This window comes from Micromesistius poutassou, assembly GCF_964030765.1.
Source record: "Micromesistius poutassou genome assembly, chromosome: 17".
Taxonomy (NCBI): domain Eukaryota; kingdom Metazoa; phylum Chordata; class Actinopteri; order Gadiformes; family Gadidae; genus Micromesistius; species Micromesistius poutassou.
This window is the reverse complement of record NC_140287.1, coordinates 13428645-13450020: the sequence shown is the minus strand read 5'-3', so window position 1 is coordinate 13450020 and position 21376 is coordinate 13428645. Positions and strand designations below refer to the sequence as shown.

At 42.8% G+C, this 21376-nt stretch overlaps 1 protein-coding gene across 1 annotated transcript in view; it reads right to left on the bottom strand.

The window, feature by feature from the left end:
- The window catches only part of spred1 (sprouty related EVH1 domain containing 1), a gene marked incomplete at its 5' end in the record, with an annotated part of 40279 nt that extends 19600 nt beyond the window's left edge, over positions 1-20679 (bottom strand). The window contains 2 exons of the mRNA XM_084482116.1: positions 15669-15931; positions 20576-20679. Coding sequence (XP_084338242.1) covers positions 15669-15931; positions 20576-20679 — 367 coding nt within the window. The remainder of the gene's footprint in view (positions 1-15668; positions 15932-20575) is intronic.
- Positions 20680-21376: the final 697 nt, after the last annotated feature.

The following is a 21376-nucleotide window of genomic DNA, read 5'->3' as shown; positions in this document are numbered from 1 at the left end:
CAGGTGAGAGAACACACAGAGTGACACGGTGCGTTACGATGTTGTTTGTGAGGAAAGGCCTTGAGCAGAATGGAAGGGGGGGGGGGGGGGTGGTGGGGAGGGGTCGAAGGTGCAGCAGATTTTGGCAAATTTTAAAAGAAAAACTTGAGCCCACTTCTTTGGTTTGGAATTCGCAGCACCATGGAACAACTTAATAACAATGCATGAGGCAATGAAAATTACACAGCTTCTGCTCCAAAGGAAAAATTAATTGCTCTCTGGTTGCACTCAGAGACATTTGTTCATCCAAGCACACATTGACACACACACACACACACACACACACACACACACACACACACACACACAAACACACGTTCACACATGCATGCACACAGACAGACAGACACACAGGTGCAAGAAGAACATTGGCTTCTGGAAGAACCCACCCCTGGACTGTGTGTGTGTGTGTGTGTGTGTGTGTGTGTGTGTGTGTGTATCTTCAGGTGTCGGTTTGTGTAGCTGTGTGTATATGTTTGCATGTGTATAGGTGTATGTGTGTGACGGTGTGTGGGTGTGTGTGTGTGGGTGTGTGTGTGTGTGTGTGTGAAGGGGTGTCTGAACCTGCAGCCCTCCTGTACTGTGCAGTGAAGAGAAGAATAGAGAGCTTGGGCCACATTCCAGTCCTGCCTCCCTGGGCGAGAGACATTCAGCATTCCACTGCCTGCCTATCTGGCCAGGTGCATTCCAGAACACACTCAAGTGAACACAAACACACCATGGACATGCACACGTACACTCACACACGTGTGCATGTGCATCAAGACCAACGACACATAGTAGCTACACACAGACCTTTTAGCATTCTGAAACAGTTTCAAATTTAAAACTTTTCAAATAATATTTGCCTGATTCCCCATTACAAAAACAGTGCTTGTCCTGTACCTAACCATCTCCGCAATCAAAACTGGACAAAAAAAACACATTTTGTGCTGTGCTTTTTAAATGTATTTATATTTACTTTGATTGCCTCTTTGTTCTCTATTTTAAAGCCTCTTTGAGAAACCTAATAAAGAAAATCGCTCTATAAAATGTATAAGATAATCGTTATTATTATTAATATTGTTAGTATCATTCATTTTATTATTATTATTATTATTATTATTATTAACAAGAAGTGGAAATAACATAATTATACAATTCTGGTAACGGTACATGTCCTTGATTCAGAAGTAAGTAAAGTGTAGTTGATAGATAATTTTCTGAAGGTAATGCACTTACTCATGGCCTCACCTGAACACATGTGTCTACCCTTGAGGCATACAAAGTGTTGAAGATCCAGTTTTAAGTCCCATTATTATTTAGATTCCTCTTATAGTCATCCTTATTCCAAAAAAATGGAAAATAAACTGATGAATGAATGATATGAATGATAATCCAAAAGCTGAAATTTGATATGGTTTTTCGAGTAAATAAGAAATATAAACAAACATGGCACTTGCAGGAAGATTGATGCAGCAAGATCAAAGCGTTCCATGTTTTGCATTTCAAGGCAGTGAAGTAAAAGTATAAGACCCCTGAAATATAAATACCTATAAGAACAAATAGCTACCTGAAGAAAAAATCATAATTGTACAAATATTCAGAAGCACTTTTCCACCACTACACCGATACTCACCTACCGAAATACAAATACATGTACACACAAAGAAAACACTGCCTTGCAAGTATAAACATGCAGCATCCCACTCCCATGAATACAACACAAAGGCAAACAGTGTGTGGGCTTTAACCAGGACAAACTGCCATTGTCTGTGCCACGCTGTGGTTGGTTGTGCTACGATGTGTTGCGAAGAGATGTTCTCTGTCTCTTTAATTCATGTATGATTCAGTCATTTTTAATGCATGGATTTTTCAGTTTGGAGGAGGGTTGAGCTATTTAAAGATCAGAGGTTGAATACACGTCGAATGTTCAGCCATCCTCTTTTTGAAGTTGTTCTCGTTGCGGTACGAAAGCGCCTGTGAGTCACCCATGACAGTGCAGACGGGGGTGGAGTGTGTGTGTGTGTGTGTGTGTGTGTGTGTGTGTGTGTGTGTGTGTGCGCGCGCACGCATGTGTGTATGTGTGTGCGCACACGTGTGTGTGTGTGTGTGTGTGTGTGTGTGTGTGTGTGTGTGTGTGTGTGTGTGTGTGTGTGTGTGTGTGTGTGTGTGTGTGTGTGTGAAAGAGAGCGAGAATGAGTGTGTGTGTGTGTGTGTGTTTATCTAGCTGTGCCCTCTCCTTTTATTCAGCACTAGTTATTCTTTATAATCGTATTTAACTAAATTAAAGAATCAAAATGCCTTCTTTTATGCAATCATGTCCTTTTCCAATGTGTCCTGAAGCTTCCATAGAACGGAGTAAGGTGAAGCAGAGCAGCAACAAGCAGGCGTTCGGGACAAGCTCACGGGACCGTCAACGTTTCATTGAGGGTTAAATCAAGTAGAAATTAGGTAGCAGGCCATGGGGGGTTGTAGGGGTGGGCTGGAAGAATTGATCATTTCGATGCCACCCCTTCATGCAAATGCAGTTGTATCTGCAGGCTCTGTTTTAATGTAAAAGGCCACAACACTCCTTGAACAAAAGCTCCATTCAGTGGCCGCCCCGAATGCTTCCATTCCATACTACTACTACGGCGTTAGACACAGAGCAGTAGGCTGTGTAGCTTTACATGCTAGCGGACAGGGGCACGGGACTACATGCTCCACAAGCCCTGAATCAGGGCCATTATTCTGTGGCATGTGGAGGGCCCACCATACCTTCTCTTGCTCCCCGTCACAGCCACTTCCCCCTACTCATGAACACGCCACACCCCCTTCACCCCCCTCCCTCCCTCCCCCATCCTACACCACTATCCTTATCCTCTTTTTTTTTGCCCTTCCTTTTCCCATCCTTTTCTTTTTGGCTCGTCCTCCATCCAGTCCCATACCCCTCCTCCTCCTCCCCTCCCCCCCGTCTCCTTCCTCTCCCACCCCGGGTTTATCTCCGCCGGCTGAGCAGGAGGAGGACTTCTCTCCCGGCCCACTTCTCATCCATTTCCATGTGGCCACTCTTCATCACTGAAGTGCCTTCCTGGCCCCTTCCACCCCTCCCCCCGCCCCCCCCCCCTCCACTCCCCTCCCCTCCCCATCCAAACACCCCTACAACCCACCCACTCCCTCCCAACCCCTCACTGAATGGTGCCGCATGAGAAACAGAGTGGGAGGGACAGAGAGAGAGAGAGAGGGGGGGGAGAAAGGCAGGGAGGGAGGGAGGGAGGGAGGGAGGGAGAGCGAGACATGAAGAGAAGGAGGGAGAGTGCGAAAGAGGAGAGGGAAAAAGGGAGAGACGAAGCCATCCTTTTGTTTTCCCACCCCTTATAGAACAAAACACCCCTTGGCCTGCCGCAACAGTGGTACGCTCCGCAGAGAGAGAGCTGCAGAAGTTGAGAGAGCACATTGTCTGTAATCTGGCATCGCAGGGGTCACTTCCTGACTCGCGTGTCCGCTCCCTGAGCCCCGCGACGCTCCAACTTCCCACCTCCCCCAACCACCACCACCACCACCACCACCACCACCACCCCTCCCTGCTCCCTGTCTGTCCTGTCCAATGGCCAGACAGTCCTGAGCTTTTGGACAAACCCTGTTCTTCCCCTTTTGTGTAGGAAAACCTCCAACATCTGAAAACAATCAAATAATCTGGGCACAATGCGGCTCTTTATGGAGGGGCGCTGGCGGTTCCCAGATGAGCGGGAGGAGGATTAGGGCCGAGGAGGCCACGAGGGAGAGAAAGACAGGATGGGAAGGGGGTTACACAGCTGAAGAAGGGAGGGCAACACATTGTTACTGGGATTTCATGGGGGAGCATGTGTGTGTGTGTGTGTGTGTGTGTGTGTGTGTGCGCGTGTTTGAGTGTGTGTAGGCGGTGTTGGGGAAAATGACGGTTCTTAGATGAAAAAAAGATGTGAATACTCTCCTAAAGAGTAAGATAAGGAGTCATGGCTGACTCAACATGATCAGTCACTGATTCCTCGTTGTTTGATGCAGAAAGCTTCAGCACCCACACACTCAAAATTTCTGTTTTTTTTCTTGCGTTTTTTGCCCAACTAGAAGATGGTGACTATATACTGTATTCATGTTGGTAATTTCTGATTAATACTACGGATATGATGTGAGGTAGCCAAAATAGTTACAAGGTGTGGAAAAAATGCATTTGCACACATGCTAAGAAGTAGAATATGCTAAGAATTTCCCTTTTTTGCGTGAATCAACTTGAAGAAATCATAATTTAGTGTAAAAAATGTGTTACTTTATTTTTTGTCTTACACACACACACACACACACACACACACACACACACACACACAAACACACACATACACACGCACACACAGACACACACACACACCTCCATCCATACGTCTCTACCACAGTTCCTTCCCTGGGCCCATGAGAATGGTAAACAGTCATCTGTGACTTCCTCTCCAACATATTCATTAATCCCTTCTATCCTGTGTGGCTGGATGATGATTACAGGGAAGCCGAGTGAAGCCGCCCAAATAAACATTGCTCAGGCAGCAACAAAGGCCTGTCCACCTAACCCTAAACACAGCTTCCACAGCCAGATCAGGTTTCAATCAGGCCCACGCACAACACACAAACAATAGGAAGTTAAAGACTCCAGGACAGAGAAAAGGCCAACCGGGGCTGTAACCTGTTCTGGCTCCTATTTCTTGAATCTGAAACATGAAGGAAGAATGCAGAGAGTGGAGTATTACAGCACAATAGCGTCCGAGCGCTTGAATTACAACAAACTGTAAATTAAGAGCCCCCTCTTTTTAAAACTTGAATATATAAATATCAAGTTTACAATGAAACGTTAAATCTCTCCCCTCTCGTCTCGCTGCTTTCATTTACTTTAACACCCTAACTATCTGTCTCGTGCTGTCATACATGAACTGTTGACTCTGGGAAATGGTTTAACATTCCACGGCAGAGCCCGGAACATTACTTTCTAAAATGCACTCCAGTCGGTTTTATGGACACTTGCATAGCTCACATTCTAAACATTGACACAGTTATAACGATCACCAGGAGCACTCTGCGCACTTTTAAAAGCCAGGATCTAAGACACAGTATATTTATGAAGTACAATAAGCGATTCTAATAATAATATACACATTGGAAGAAAAAAAATGGAACTAATCAAGATTAATGATTCTATCCTGTGACCTGCCATGTTTTTTTTTCTTTTTACTTTTACCGTTTTCTAGATGTCTCTTTCAAGGCCGTGATAGCCGCACTGACCTACCTTTTGAACTGACAACCGCATACACTGTCACAAGAACGACCCTCCTGTGCATGAAATGCTTGAGTCATGACACAATCCATTACATACACAAACAAACAAAAACATAAAACGTGTCTAAACCAGCATTTCAAGGCTATATCTAGTTACACTTGGGTAAAGTGTACACAGCTGCACATATGCAAAGCCTGTGGAAACACACACATTACCAAAGAGATGAATAGAGATAGACAGACAGACAGATAGATTGCGACAAATATAAAGAAAGTTAAAAATGTATATAGAGAGAGAGGAAACAAGAGATAGAGACGCAGATTGCGAGAAACAGATACACATCTATATATGTAGAGAGAGAGAGAAAGAAAAAAAAAGAAAGGAAAGAGAGAGAGCATAGAGTCATGCCCGAAGGCATTCACATTTCCTCTCTCTGAAGCCACTACACCTTTTCTGCTCACCACCCTGCAATTAGCATGCCTAACAGTTGCAGGCTTCCGTAGCCAGGCCCACACTAATAATAGGTATGCATTGTTGTGCTCGGATGCCAGGCTTTAAAAATCAGCACCTCCTGTTCACACCCCAACTCTTTTTGCCCAGATGGCTGTGAGTCCTCTGACAACACTGTCTGATGGGTCTCAGGGCAAAATGGATGTTTTGCGTTGTTGTTTTTTTCTACACCCTCCATAGATGCAAGAAGAAGAATGCAGAGCTGCAACAAACCACCACAGGTTACTGCTCTGAGGAAAACCCCAGCCTCAACAAAAAGATGAAAGGGCCAGCCGAACCCAAACATGTCTAAAAATAATAACGAACAAAAAGGAAGCAGGGTTGCTGCGATCTTTTGATTATTTATAAACAGATTTGTATTGTACATGGGCCAGCCCAGGATTTCTGCAGGACAGTATGGTCCAAACACACACACACACACACACACACACACACACACACACACACACACACACACACACACACAGATGTTGAATTTCCCTTTCTGTTATAGTAGCACAAAAGAAGCATTCACTTCCCCTCTCTCTATATTGTGACTGCAGGCTCGTGCTGGGAGCTGGTGATCCAATCACCTGTGTTCTGAGGTCAGGGCCTGATCATCATTGGCCGACCCAACCGAAGGATTCCGCAGAAGCCTAGGAATAGACTCTACCATGGGATTGTGTTTTCATTTTATTTTCGTTCCTGCATTGTTTATGCAAATTATTTGAATTCTATTTTGCATCTTGGCCATCAAAAACAAACAACTTGTACCAGAATGTGTTATCAAGTGTGGTGAAAAGAGTAGGCCTACATATGGTGCCAAATATACCACATGTTTGCCAAACTAACAAGGCACAAGTGAATACATTGAAGATTCAGGTCCCAATGTTGCCAGAAGGTGGAAAATAAGCTGAAAGATGAATGAAATAGAGGTAATACTATTTTTTTTGTCCTGGTTGGACTCAGTGGGGGAAGTGAAGATGGCCACTATGAGCTACACATTCTGTGGCCTGATATTTGAATACACTATTGTACACTGTGTGTGTGGAAAAACACAGGAAATGCATTTGGCCATCCATTTTTGTGAGATGAGTTGACTTCCTGAACTCGAAATACTCTAAAGAATAGAAGTATGCTTGTGAGAAAACAGATTGAGGGGAATTCTTTTTACTCGATTTCGAAAGACAAAAAGTTCTTTTTATTTGAACTTTTGAACTTAACAATTAGAGTCTTTACTAAAAAGGATGTATCATTTATAAAACAATTCTAAAATAATGTATGGTCAAATAACATTTTGAGACTTATGTATTACTTAAGTTTTATGCATACGATGGATCAAAACTTCACGTGGCTAGAAAACATACATACGGCCCTTTAGTGCTTTTTGTCATATTTTAACAAAACATCTAAATGGTGTCAATTGTAATATTGAGCTAGCCAATTGGCCATTTGGACAAACAGATAAATAGTCAAGGGACAGAGAATCTTTCCTATCCCAATCAGATGGGGATTATAATGTGGCATGTATGTAACAGACCTATGTCCATGGGGAAAGAAAGGCGATATTGTATATAGTTGTAACATACGGCCACAGCCAAAGATCTAGGAGAGCCAGAGAAATAAAGAAACTTCTCACAACATACTGTCACTATGACAACCAGGCAGAATCATTTAGCCTGATCTCCAGCCATTCCACACAACAGAGACATTTAATAGCATTTAAGTCTTACGCAATCGACATAGATTTGCTACACAAACAAGGCTTTAAACACATTTAAATTAAAACTAAATTAAATGATATGGGATGAATGATGCCTGGATGAAAGATAAACGACAGCAAACGACTAAATAGGCAGTTGTGAAGGAATGACACAATAAACAGTAGGCAAAAACATAATTTGCCTCTGGGGCTTATTAATGAAATAGGCACACATATAAACAATTTAACATAGGCCTTCTATGATAGACCAAGAGGATACCACAACAGAACTGTCTCATATAAAATACATATGTGCAACAAGATGGCTCTGGTAGTAAACTAAATCACATGTGACATTTGATATGAACATTTTGTCCCTACATTTGGACAGGTCGACTCTTATTTTGGCCAAATATAATCCATGCTGATATGGAGATATACAAGTAGGCTACATAATATGCCGCCTTGACATTAACTGCGTTCATAATAATGCATATTCTGATATAATTCAACGTGCTCGCGTTCATTTATTCCGTCATATTCAGAATCTAACTCACGAAACAGTCCGAACGTTATTAATGAAAACAAACATCCGAGTTTATTAATGGTCCTGCACGTATGTATGACACATAGTGGCTGTGGCTTCCTCCCGATTATTTCTACATGCTATCACACAGACTCTTCCCTCTTCTATGTATCAATGCGTGATTGAAGGGAAACTTCTTTTGGAAAGTGCACGGACTATTTGAATTTAGCCCTGGAAAACTACGGCCGTGTTTATGTTTGAATTGTTTCAGTGGAACCTAATACGACTTAGAATACAACAATCGTTATGTTGGCAAAGCAAATAATGTAACATTAAGTCTTATTCTTTCTTAATTGCGTTATATTTTGCTTCCTCGCGGAAGGATCTCATTTTCTGTAGCGAGGGTCGAAACATCCGCCCAGTTTTCCGATGTTTCATTGCCCCCGAGTTGAAAATGGAGTTCGATCAAACCAGATGTCCGCCAACTACTCTGGGGAAATGTAACTCTTAAGATTTTGACTTTATATATGACCATCAACATTGAAAATAATTGGATTTCCCCCCGCCGTATACGCTTTACCCCACAATACTCGGACACGTTGACGGAGCGAAGCTGCACAGCTCTTTTCAAGTGTTGTCCTGGACCTGATTGGCGAATGGATGCTCGACAGCCAGCCATAAATAACCTGCCAAACGATGTGTACAGTTTGTACATTTTATAAGGATCTTTATTCACTTTTGAAAACAACGGAGTCGTGTCGCTCAAGAGGACGATGCAGATGTACAATCTGTTGTGGTCGGATTTTACTTCAAGGGAAGATAAAATGAATCATCGGTTGTCATTCCTCCTCGCAATTTAGTTCCAGCCAGGAGGCTAGGCTAGCTACTTGGTTTTCAGAGGAGCGCTCAGTTATGCATGCTCCATTGTAGAACATTTCCCTTTATCCATTATAGGGTGATTTTTATGTGGAAGAAAATGGTGATATTTGTGGTATATTATCCCGCCGTCACTGCGTCGTCGATGCTATTGCAAGAATTTGGATCCCCGTGAGAAAAAATGAGCGAAGATTCGACAAATCCTAACAACGAGTGAGTACTTGGCTTAATTTACCATGTTCCCTCAGATTGCTGCAACGATAACAGGTATATTAACGCTGTGGATGAGCTCTCCAGGTTTCTCACTTCTTGGGTCCATCTGTAAAGCTGGCTATCTCGATACATAACCCAATGACCGTGTCATTTTTTATGGGGTTGTTCATTTCAGGCCTATGTCAAATAAACTAATGCATGTGATCTATTGTATACATAAGCAAAGCAGTTAATATGTTGTCATTACTATGTTTGGTAAGATCGCTGTGTATTAACTGAATAGTTATAAACGTTTAGTAAGGCTCGCAACGTGTCAGAAAATAGGAGCCAATACTAAATAACTAATAAACTTTCAGTATTCTAGTAACATTTTCAATATCCAATTGAATAGTAGCTTTGCCCTGAATAGTTTGGCAAACATTGTAATATAATTTAAATAACTGCCATTTAAAATAGTGAATGGTCGTGCTTATTTGTATTTTTTGTAGTATAAATTACCTGCTAGAAGTGAATCACAGTATGCCTATGGTCACTATATTACACAGGTCATTACATTAGATAATAATTAATCATAAATGCGAATACGTCATTTTCCACAACATGTGTCCATAAAGGCTACATCTAGCCTACTAAAATGGTTTCATAAACATTATCACTTGCATTTCAAAATTGTCACCATTCAATTCATATCTGGTCCAGTGAAAACGTTTCCGCCTATTCATTGCTGCAATTTGAGCGTTCAAAAAGGATGCAATTTTTATCAATCACATTAATTTGCATATCACAATCCCCATTCATAAAAAATGATTAAAAAAGGCACGTTGACATCCCAAATCCATGAATTGACATACAGTATGAAACAGAGAAGTACTGAAAACCTATATTCTTTATTTGCATTGGATATGATCGTTTTATATTCCAATTCCTGTTGTTTTAAGGGGCAGCTCTCTTGCGTGCGCTTGTTGACAGTCAGTGAGAAATATCTGCTCGGGAGGTGCTGCGGTCACGTGATTTCCTCCATTCATAAAGTACCTGCCTGCCCATTCACAGCACAGTGCACTGTTTCGCATTGCGCTGTCGCAATAAATACACAATATTCCTTGCATTATTTGAAATAGTTCCAATATAATATATATGCGTTGGGGATTTGGGTTGTATATCTGTAATGGTATTATGTCCTTGGAGATGCAGTTATATATTGGGCCCAGGGAGGAAGTCTATGCCTTTCATAGCGTTCACATTGTCATGGTTTAATCTCCACCTACTTCTTCCCCTTTTGTTCCTCTATCGCTCATAAGATCACGAGGTTAATAAAGGCCATTCGAAGGTTCTGTTATTCGTATTCAAGATATATATTATTTGATTTAAAATGGACACAAAACAACTAGACCTACTACGGGTTGTTGGCGATATGTGTTTTTCGAAGGCTACATGATGTCTGTAACCAAGATGGCTAACGCGATTGAAGCACCGCTGCAATGAATTCACGCTTCCTTTATTTGCAGATTGTGTAACGATATTTTTTTTTTATGATTTTATTTTCAATCTAGTGATCCCTACTGATGTATCCATAACCCTTAGTAGAATTACTCTGACTTTTAAAATATGCCTAAGCCTAAGTTTTATTTTATTTATTTTACTGTTAATGAACATCAACCACTGACCACACATTATAATCCTACTTGGATGCATTGTCCAAATCTCAAGAGATAGAAGTAGATTCCATTTCTCATATCTATCCCCGTAAAAAATCGATATAATTGTTTTTCCTTCCTCAACGTTGACTTTTCCTGAAGTTTGATTCTTTGATTGATAGGTGTAAAACCAAGCACAGCCATTTTGATCATGTAGTAGGCCTATATCTTATCGATTTTTTTTTTTGTCATTGGATTTAGTGGTGTGTGTGTGTGTGTGTGTGTGTTGCTGTTAAGAATGTTGCACATTGTTGAGCTAACTTTAGGGTTGGAGGCATGATGCACTATGATAACACAGATTAAATGTGTACAGTGTTGATCTGATCACAGGAAGAAATTAACTGCTGTTGTAGGCTTGTGGTTAATGTTTTGAATCATTCATTCATCGTTGAAAGTACATGGTTTTACCCCTTCAGGTTTAACTTGACTATATTATACAGTCAACTCTTAGTATGAGAAGGAATCAAATCGTATCAATGAAAATTATCCTTGCACAATGATTTAAGCTAGCTTTATGTCTGCTGAGGAACATTTCAATCATAACCACTAGTATCCATATAGATCTATGAACAAACATAGCCCTAGGCCTCATCGCTTGAGATTCCTTCAGTGCTCTGCAGCTTTTGTCAGGTGATTCCTGGCTGATTTCTCACCGTCTGTGTCCTGTTCCTATCTTGTGTGATTGATTTGACAGCTCAGCGCATTGTCTTCCGTTGTGGCTGTTGTGATCTTATCACCTGAGGGCAGTTCTGCACTCCCTCTCCCTGCTGCCGAGCTTCCCAAACACATTCCTTCCCAAACATCCCCCCAATCACCCCCCTATCCTGCCCTCAAACGACAATAGCAGACAGATACTTTACCTCTTGAGACTAGCACTTTACGACTTGGGTAATTGTCTATGTCCTATGGCCCTTATGTTAGACTAAATCATTTCCTGGATGTGTTTATGGACGCTGGTATTTCTTGTTTGTGCCAGTTGGTGAACATTACAAACTTAAATGCTTTGCTTTACAGCATATTCTATGCTATAGGCAAATAGTTGGAGAAAACAAAGCCAGCTGAAGCAAACATATTTTGTAACAGTTTTAAGCCTTTAAGGATGGACTTTGACTGCACAGGATTGTGTTGGAACTGAAGTTAACCTGGCATTAAACAAGATCTCTTTGTAATTTATTTGAATTGCTTTGACTTTGTATAGCCTATTTTCTCAGTTAGTACTGACTGCCAGGTAGTATTGCTTTGTTATTTGCTTGAATATTGTGGTTGTCCTATATGTTATGGTCAAAGAGTTCTTGAGGTATGAAGAGTTAATCTGCCTTCTTCCTATATTGGCTAGAGACCTTTCCTTAAAAACAAAAGATTGCAGTGCAGGATGTCATTCCAATAAATTAATTTGCACACTGGCCATTTGTCATCTGGTGTCCCCTCCATAAGAGACCATTGCATTGTTCACATGACTAATGTCAACAATTCTTTACAAAACCAGAGGTCTTGGACAGCCTGAAACCATAACAAGCCAACAAACTGAACGGGCCTTTTATGCATGCTGTGGACAGTTCCATTCCCAGGGCCAGATCTGGGCCTGGATCCTGTGTATTTTAAACCTGAGCCACTTCCCTCTTTATAATTTTAATTTCCTCTTCAAGTATTTTAGGAGCAGAAATAAACTGTTGTAAATGTCAACAGTGTCTTGAGTTCATATTTCAAACTTTTTTTCATTTTAAATTTAAAAAACGACCTAGTACTAGTTTTGGGCCTATTCTGCTTCTGGGCTGTGTACGTAGGCTATTAAAGCCAACCTAAAGCCCCTCTTATCCCCCCTTATCTTGCCATCAAGTAGCAGAGATTGTCTTTTAGTTTTTTCTTGGCCTCTCCCAAGACGGTCCTATGATGTTCATAGACCATAGCTCAATGCCTTTAAGAAGTGTATGAATCGTAGATATTGTTTGCAGTTGTGCAGAATGCGGAAGCCTAAAGGCTGGGCTAGTTGTGAGCCCTCTGCTGCAGCTGGCCTGACACCGTTCTTTCCTGGGAGGCCACAGACATAAAAGGACACAGATGTAAATCCTAAACCTTGTGCCTTTGATTGAGTTTCCAAACTCTTTGAAAGTGTGGGTGGGGGTAAGGGTGGGTGTGTGTGGTTATTTTGCCCAGGAACAAGAACCTAGTGAACAAATGGTTAATGTTGAAAATGTTTTGAAAATGGCCAGTCAATATGAATATATCTACATAGTCATCAATTGACCATTTGTTCACTAGGTTCTAGAGATCGTATTGTGAGTTTAGCATACTGATCAGCAAGTCTACCAGAATAGGAACCAAATCTATTTTTAAGGTGGACCGGTAAAGTTTGCCGGTAGTAACATATTGCTTTATGATTCTCTTTACAGCTCTCCAGAGCTTGTTGATGATGTAGATGACAGAATCACTCGTTGCCACTTGTGCAATGGCTGCAGTTTTTTTTTTGTTTTTAATCAACAACAGGGCCTGCCGTGATAGTTTACAACTTGTTTCATAGCCGCTTCTCTTCAGAGTCATGGACCAGCATCATGGTTTGGAGTTTTTTCTTCTTCCCAGCTTTGGTGGTTTCTTTCCCACCCTATCCAGCAGCCTTCCAGTCTCTGCAGTAACTATGACGATTAGCCCAGCACCCATGGGACTACTTTCACATCAAAGCCGACCAGAGATGCCGCAGCAGTGCAAATTTGCGGTTTCTTTTTTGTATTTTTTGAAATGGGAAATGCAAGGTTTTAATTTTCCAAATACTTGCGGTGTAAATTAAGATCATCTCAATATGTGTATTTGATTGATGTTTGGGAATAGTTTTTTGGCGTTTGATATGCATGTGGGTTTCATGTGATTTATTGCTGTGCAACGGCTCGATGTCAACCGGAACATTGTTGTTGGGGTTGAAGGCCCAACCCTGTAATAGACAGGTTTGTAACCATCTGCGCAAGGCAGGAATATCAAAGTTTGTCGGACTGAGGTCTGACATTCATTATACTGGTTTTGGCCTATCTCCGATTTGCTTAGATTTTGGGTTACCTTGGCAAATCAACGGTCAATGAATGGATGGACGGACAGACACCAGAAAAGGCCGTGTTGTTTGGTCCGAATACTGAATACCCTGGTTGCATTTCTATAAAGGAAAGGAAGTTTTCATTTAGCGTGCACTGCAGCATCAGATCTGGCTGGTCCCCATCCCCCTCCCTCTACAAGTCTGTTGGTAGCTTAGCTGAATGTTCTTGTGAGGGAGATGACTCATCACCAGCCTGACGTGTGAAGCAGATACGGCAAATTGCTCTTTCACTTCGTTCTATGGCCAAAATAATGGTTTACACGACGGCCAATTGAGCAGTTTTGTGACGTTGGCTGTCAGACGCTCAGTGGGCAGATTTCCCTCATCTTTATTGGTCGTGGTGGCGGGGGGTTTAAATGGCATGCGATACAGACCTTAAAGTTGTTTTGTTGTGGTCCTCTGTCATAATTTGCACTGCATCCATGTTACGTCATGTGGCTGTTTGTTTTGGGGAATGTCTGTGCCCTTGAATTTGCCACCGGTTATTGAAGGGACTTGAACCGTGGCTAATTGGCTAGCCAGTTTGCACCGTTTAGATTAGATGCACTGCTGGAATCGACAGTCGACCCGGGGCCCAGTTTGCATGTTATTTGTTCTTTCATGGTTGGACTTGGCCCTAGTGCTAATCTTTATGCATTAAAAGCATTTTTTTGAAGTTGGTAACTTTGGCCTCCATTTTCTTTTCAGTGTATTAGTAAAAAAAAATGTCATGTCTTTTTAACCATTAACAATTAAATGCATAAATGTTAATGGTTTAATAACTGCATTCTTAACCGTGGACGCATGCATGCCCAGGCTTCCATTAAGAACACCAAGTGATATTTTTATAGGGTCCACCGAAGCTTTAAAAAAAATATACATTTTATCTTTGAACAGCTGTGGAGCACACGTAGAAGGTAACCAGACATTTTAGCAAGCAAAGAGAATGACACACACACACACACACACACACACACACACACACACACACACACACACACACACACACACACACACACACACACACACACACACACACACACACACACACAGAGAGTACCATTTTTTTTCTCGCTCTTGCTCGCTCTGTCCTCCATTTTTGTTCCCCCCACCTCCCTTCTCTTCCTAGCTAGCGCTTTCCTTTAGCAAGATATTCTAGAGAATCCGATTGACTTAAGTAGCCTGTGTTTATTTTCCCCAAATATTTCTTTGAGTAATCTCATGTGCACACCCCACCACATCCACCTCCACCACATCCACCTCCAAAGTCTCTGAAGCCAAAAAGGTCTAGTGGAGCCTGACGGAGCTTGACAACCTTCCTCCGGTTTTGATACGAGAGAGAGAGAGAGAGAGGGGGGGGGAGAAAGGGAATAAGGGATAGAGAATGAGAGAGGCCCTTTTTTCCAGCTTCTCAGCTGGGCCGAAAAAAAAAGTGTAGACTTTTCTCCTCTTTTCTGATGCTAATGAAAGGAGGAATGGTTTTCCAGCCCTTAGCTTGCAGAGTGTGTCTCTCCTGCAGCATGCTCCACTGCCTGGACATTGTCAGAGCACAAAACTCCAGGCCCGGGATCCAATAACGTGAAATTTCAGCAGAGAAGCGGCCATTGTGTAGAAGGAGGCAGCCGGGGAGAGGGGTTGATAAAAAAAAAAAGGGAAGGGGGGGGGGGGGGCAGTAGAACGGGAGGGGAGGCGAGGGAGGGAGGGAGGGTGACTTGGCGAGCACCCAGGGCTCAGGCCACATCCTTTCTCCTCTTCTCTCCCCACTCCTCCTCCTCCTCTTCCTCCTCCCTGCCGCTGCCTCCTCCTCCTACCCTTCTCCAGGGGGTTGGGAAGCCCAGGGCCAAAGCAGGAGCAAGACATGATGGCATGCTGGAGCTCGGTCAACCATGGGGCCGATCGGCAGACAAACAGCCACTTTGTCAGCTTAGGAAGCGGTTGTCCTAGGATCCCCCCCTTCTTCAGCACACACTGGAGCTGCCCGCCCCAGTGCTGGTGCTGGGGCCTGCCTGGCCCACACGTGCTCTTTTCCTTCCCCTGCTCCTCCACCTCTACTCTTCTGTGTATCTTTGTGTATCTGAGCCGCAAGTAGAGGCCGACAGGTTTTACAGATTCTTTCTTTTCTAGTGTCTAACGTTATTCACTGGCTAGTTGGGTACCCAGATATTAGTCGTTGGTTGTTGTTTGAAATACAAAGGAAGTGGCAGGAGCACATTTTAAAATGTGGATGAGATCTATGGTCTATCTCTGTAGTATCTGCCCCCCCCCCCCCCCCCCCCCCCCCCCCCCCCCAACTCTGTCTCTCTCACACACACACACACACGCACGCACGCACGCACGCACGCACGCACGCACGCACGCACGCAGAGCAGACCTCCTCCTCCTCCCACTCCTCTGAAGTGTTCCGTTATGCTCCCACCACTCCCTCTGTTTTTCTCTCCTGCTTTTGGTCGGAAATGAAGTCAGTCATCCAGCAGAATATGTTGGAATAATTTAGAATGGGGCCTCCTTTCTTTTCTTGCCCCCCCCCCCCCCCCCCCCCCCGTACCAGAGGGCCCAGGCCAGCTGATCTGCTTCCGCTCTCAATTCTGTGTCCAGTGGAGTGTGTGCTCCCAGCAAGGGGTGGGGGGGAAGGGGGGCAGAGGGGGGGCTTTTGTCTCCACAGACCATCCCTCTCGTGTGTGTGTGTGTGTGTGTGTGTGTGTGTGTGTGTGTGTGTGTGTGTGTGTGTGTGTGTGTGTGTGTGTGTGTGTGTGTGTGTGTGTGTGTGTGTGTGTGTGTGTGTGTGTGTGTGTGTGTGTGTGTTGGCCTCGAATATCCTCTTGCCTTTTGGAACCATTACTGGAGCTGTTACCTGAACTTGGGGAAAGGAAAATGGGAGGTAGGAGATTGGGGGGAGGAGTCATGGTAAATCAACTAGAGAGAGGCAGACAGAGCTTTTTTTGTGTGTCTCTTCTTCGTGAGCTTATTTAGCATTGAGGTCTGCTTCAGGTGTCTTGTGAGCTGAGTAATGATGCAGGGAATGGGACATGTGCAGAGCTATTAGCCCACCATGTGTACTCATGCTTTTTGCATGTTGCTCCAGGCATCTGCCGCGCTCCTTGATATTAGTCCTACATGCATAAATGCACTTTTTCTTTTCATTCATTCCTTTTTTTTTTTTCTTTTTCTGGGCGTTCTGCTTTCTCACACTTCCTCTCCAACCCCCCCTCCCACACCACCACCACCCCTCGTCTCTTGGTTTCATGGCTGCTGGCATGTGTGTGTTAGTGGCAGGTCTGCAGGGTCAGGCCCTGGTCATTGTGCCCTGGTCATGGCTGAGCGACACCACCGCCTGCCTTCTGTTAGCCCAAGGGACCCTCCCTGAGTGACGGCCGCTCCTGCATCTTCCACTCACATCCTTTATTGGGGGCCGTAGAGAGGGGGCACAACTGTGGCAGTATTGGCCTCTTTTTACTGCCTGATATGCTGCCCCCAAAAATGCGGCTTTATTTCTGTGTGGATTAGGGGGGGTGGGTGTCTCTGGTGTAAGGCTGCATTTTTTTTTTTACGTCAGCGGTGGACGTTTTGAAAGTGGTAGCAGGAAGGGCGCGGGGAGGTCGTCGGGGGGCAACAGTTATTCATGGCTGTTGTCTCAGTGGTCGTCTCTGAGGAGCAGCTGTCCCCAGCCACGTTTGGGGACAGGATAAGAGAGAGTGAACTGTCCAAAACGCAAGCCAAATGTGTGTATCATAAAAAACCCTGGGCCCAGACTGAGGCTGGCTACTAGCAGTCTGGTATGGCCCTGCTTCCATCTGTCAACACTGTGGACCCAACATACGTCACACACTCTCACTTCCCATAGTCTGCCTTTGCTCTTGCGTACATAATTATACATGGAGTATATTTCTAGTATTAAGGCCCTACCAGGAAGCCTCGTCAGAAAGCCATTTCTGATTTACGCTGTTCTACAAACATGGTAGAATGTGGCTAGGCCTGCCCGATTTAAAATCACACATGGTCTTTCCTGGACAGAATGCAGGACAGACACTGTCATGTTAGTTCACTTATATGTATAGTTGTATTTTAATGGCTAGTATTTGTACTCGAATAGATGCTTGATATAGTAGCTATTGGTATGGGAGCTATTCAAGCATTAAATGTAAGCTTAGTTCCGTTGGATGGTTTGAAAGCACTGAGCACAACTTTAGTACAGCTGATGCACCTTCGGAAAATAGAATGTAACATGCAACAATCCTGTAAAATCTGAGTTATTTAAATGTTATTTGGCGATAAGAAGAAAATCCTCTTGTGCCTGCCAGCTCTATGTATAGCAGCAGGCTTGTGTTCAAGCTTGCCCATGACCCTCACTCTCAAGGACTTTTTCATGAGAATTTACATCTTTAAGTGTGTTGCTTCATTGAGCAGTTTAACAGGGTATATAAAATATAGAATGCTATTTCACAGATAATCTCATATCTATGTATACATTAACACGTATTGGCAAAAAAGGTCTATATAACCTGAACTTTTATCCATGACAAACATCCATTGTTTTTATATGAGTTAATGTTGTGTTAATGGGCCTACTCTGTTATAGAATAGGCATGTAGCATGCTACTGCTAATGCTACATGCTACCGCTAATGCTACAGTAAGAAAATGTGGGGTTTTAATAGCATAAAGTCATTAGGCAAGGCTTTGGCAGTTAAACTATGCCTACTGTGTTATCTAACCTCCCTGAACACTGTACAAGGTACACATTTGCTTAGACTGCAAGTATTCTGAAAATGGCCTGCCGGGAATCTAAAATATCAACCTAGCATGAGATGAATGTAGCACAGAATTTAGTTTAAGTCACCATCATTATTATCAACTTAACTCCCTTCGTAAGAATGTTCACTATAATGCAAACTCAAACAGTTGTTCACTAAATGACAAACGCTATTTGAATTGTATTTTCCAGTGAGGTCAGTATGGGCACAGGTTATATTGTAATTTGTGTTGATGAGCTACTAGGTGTTTGATTTGTTCCTATTTGACTATCCATGATGGTGGTATGATTCATTGATATAAAAATAATGGCACCACTCGAAAGATATTCAGAGAGATCTTTAACACGTTTAATCCTATTCCAAGAACAAGTCAAGGATTCTCTTGAACACACACACTAGGGCTTTGACTCCGAACTTCGTTATTCTAATATAATTTGAATATTATTATTAAAAAAATGAATATTATAAAAAAAATTATAATATTCAAATGAATATTAGGCAGCCCTCAATATTCAAACCTTTTATGGGCATTATTTTTTTTGTAAACGTAGACCGACTCATTTCACGGATTCCTGTGAGACCAGGTTACCTTAATTACATCTATCGCATATTTAAGGTGAAAACTAAATGTCAAGGGAAAGAGGCGGTGGTTGCAAAAAGTATTTTGATCGCTTATTAAGTTCACTCGTTGCTTATAATGGTTTATTCGTTTCCCAGTATCATTTCCTTAATTTAGAAGACAGTTTTGTTCATTTTTGAATTGTAAAATAAATTTAAAAAAATTTGAAGTTGAGAGTTTTTGAAATTATTGGAAGCTAGTCGAGCTGACCTTGCCTGCTGTACCCACGGCCCAAAATAAAGAACAGCCGAGACAATATCCTTAATTCAAACATGCCGTTTCATTTGGCCTCAATTGGCTACGGATGCGAACTTCGAATGAACATGCGCAACAGGGATTTCTGTTACTGTTGAGGTTACTGTACAGTGGCGAGAGACTGCAGGAGCTGAAACATCACTAAGGTAGAGCTTAGAAGGTTCTACGAGCGCTTCAGACCTACCTTACCAACGAACGACGCACGAAAGAGATTCGTAGCAAAAAAAGTTTCGGGAAATACGCGAAATGTTAAGGTAAAACTTAAAGAAGAGGTTACAAATACCGGTGCTTTTGCGCATGGTAAGGCTATGGTAAGGCCAACTTTTTTTATGAGATAGAGAGACCCCCTTAAAGATGAAAAGATAAATCGCCAGCAATTTAGCCTACTATCGAGTTCACTCACTGTGTGCCTAATGCTTTACAACATTTCCACCCTCTCCATCAATCAACATATTTTTAGGCTTCAGTGAACTATGCTATTGCTTTTATAAATAAATAAACAGTTAAAGTTAGGCGTGATACGGAACTCTCCAAACTGATTGGACGTCATAGCAGTTATGTATATGCCCATTATACAACAGTTCGGAACCAATCAGATCACTTGATTTAAACCACACGTTTTATAATAATACATATTCAAATATATTCGAATATTAATAACAATCTGACGTTTATTAAACAATATTAATAAAGAAATATGATTTTTGGGCAAAAGTCAAAGCCTCTCTCTCTCTCTCTCTCTCTCTCTCTCTCTCTCTCTCTCTCTCTCTCTCTCTCTCTCTCTCTCTCTCTCTCTCTCTCTCTCTCTCTCCACCATTTCTGAATTCCTTATGTCAGACAGAACACTTGATGCATGTTTATTCGCATGTGTTCATTGTACAGGAGAAGGAAGAATTCACATTGTCTTCACAGGCAGCCAGTTTTTGTCGGTTGATTTATTTTGGGATTATTTACCATGGTCATCAATCCTGGGGACGAACTTTGGTCAACTATTAAGCCCCATGCTTTGCACAGTCTGCACGTGGAACAAGAAATAGCCTCAAGTTTAATGCTCACTGGCTCATAGATTAATTACTAACTAATAACCTGGGCACCGAGGTTTGCCAAGGGCGTGGAAGGCACTGGAACAAAGGTTGGCGGTGTAGACGTGTTCCAGATTCAGAGCAGGGGAGGTGGTGAGAAAAATGGGAACATCCATTTCGTGTTAAGGGCGCAGACACTGCTGCTGCTTGACAGGCCGCATGTCAGAACCTCCTTGTGACCTCGCACATAACTCGTAGTTTTTCTGTGACACTTAAACATTTACGTACTGGGGGGGAATATGCAATGACATCATAAAAAAAGGCTAAAACGTCTGTTTTAGACCTTCTTTTTTTTTGTCCTGTTGTCCCGAGGGCAATGTTCAAAGGTCAGAGACACCGGAAATAGTGATAATGTATTTTTCTTCCACTCTTCCTTTTCTATCACTTACTTGTTTCCTTGGTTCCTTGGTTGCCCCTTTGCCTCTAGTTGACTATATTTCAGTTCTTCATCTTCCACCCTTTTTAGTATGTTTTGAAGAGGACCTTTAAAGCTTTGTCTTCAGCGATCTTTGACCCCTCGACGTCTCTGGTGGGACAGGGTCCCGTTATCTAATCAGCGAAGCCTCCAGAACACTGAGCAGGTGACCCCGAAGAGGGACAGGGAGGTGCCTCTTCTGTTGGTGTAAGGGGGGGGGGGGGGGGGGTTGCCGATAATGTTGGGAGACAACGCAAGGGGACACGCAAAAAGCCAATGATCATTGATTGAGGAAGCAAGATGGTAGTGATTAGGAGGGGTACAATTAGGACATTTCAACTAGTTTGCCCAGGGTTCGGAGATGAAAGAGGGGGTTCCAGTGGTTCTTACCTCTCTTC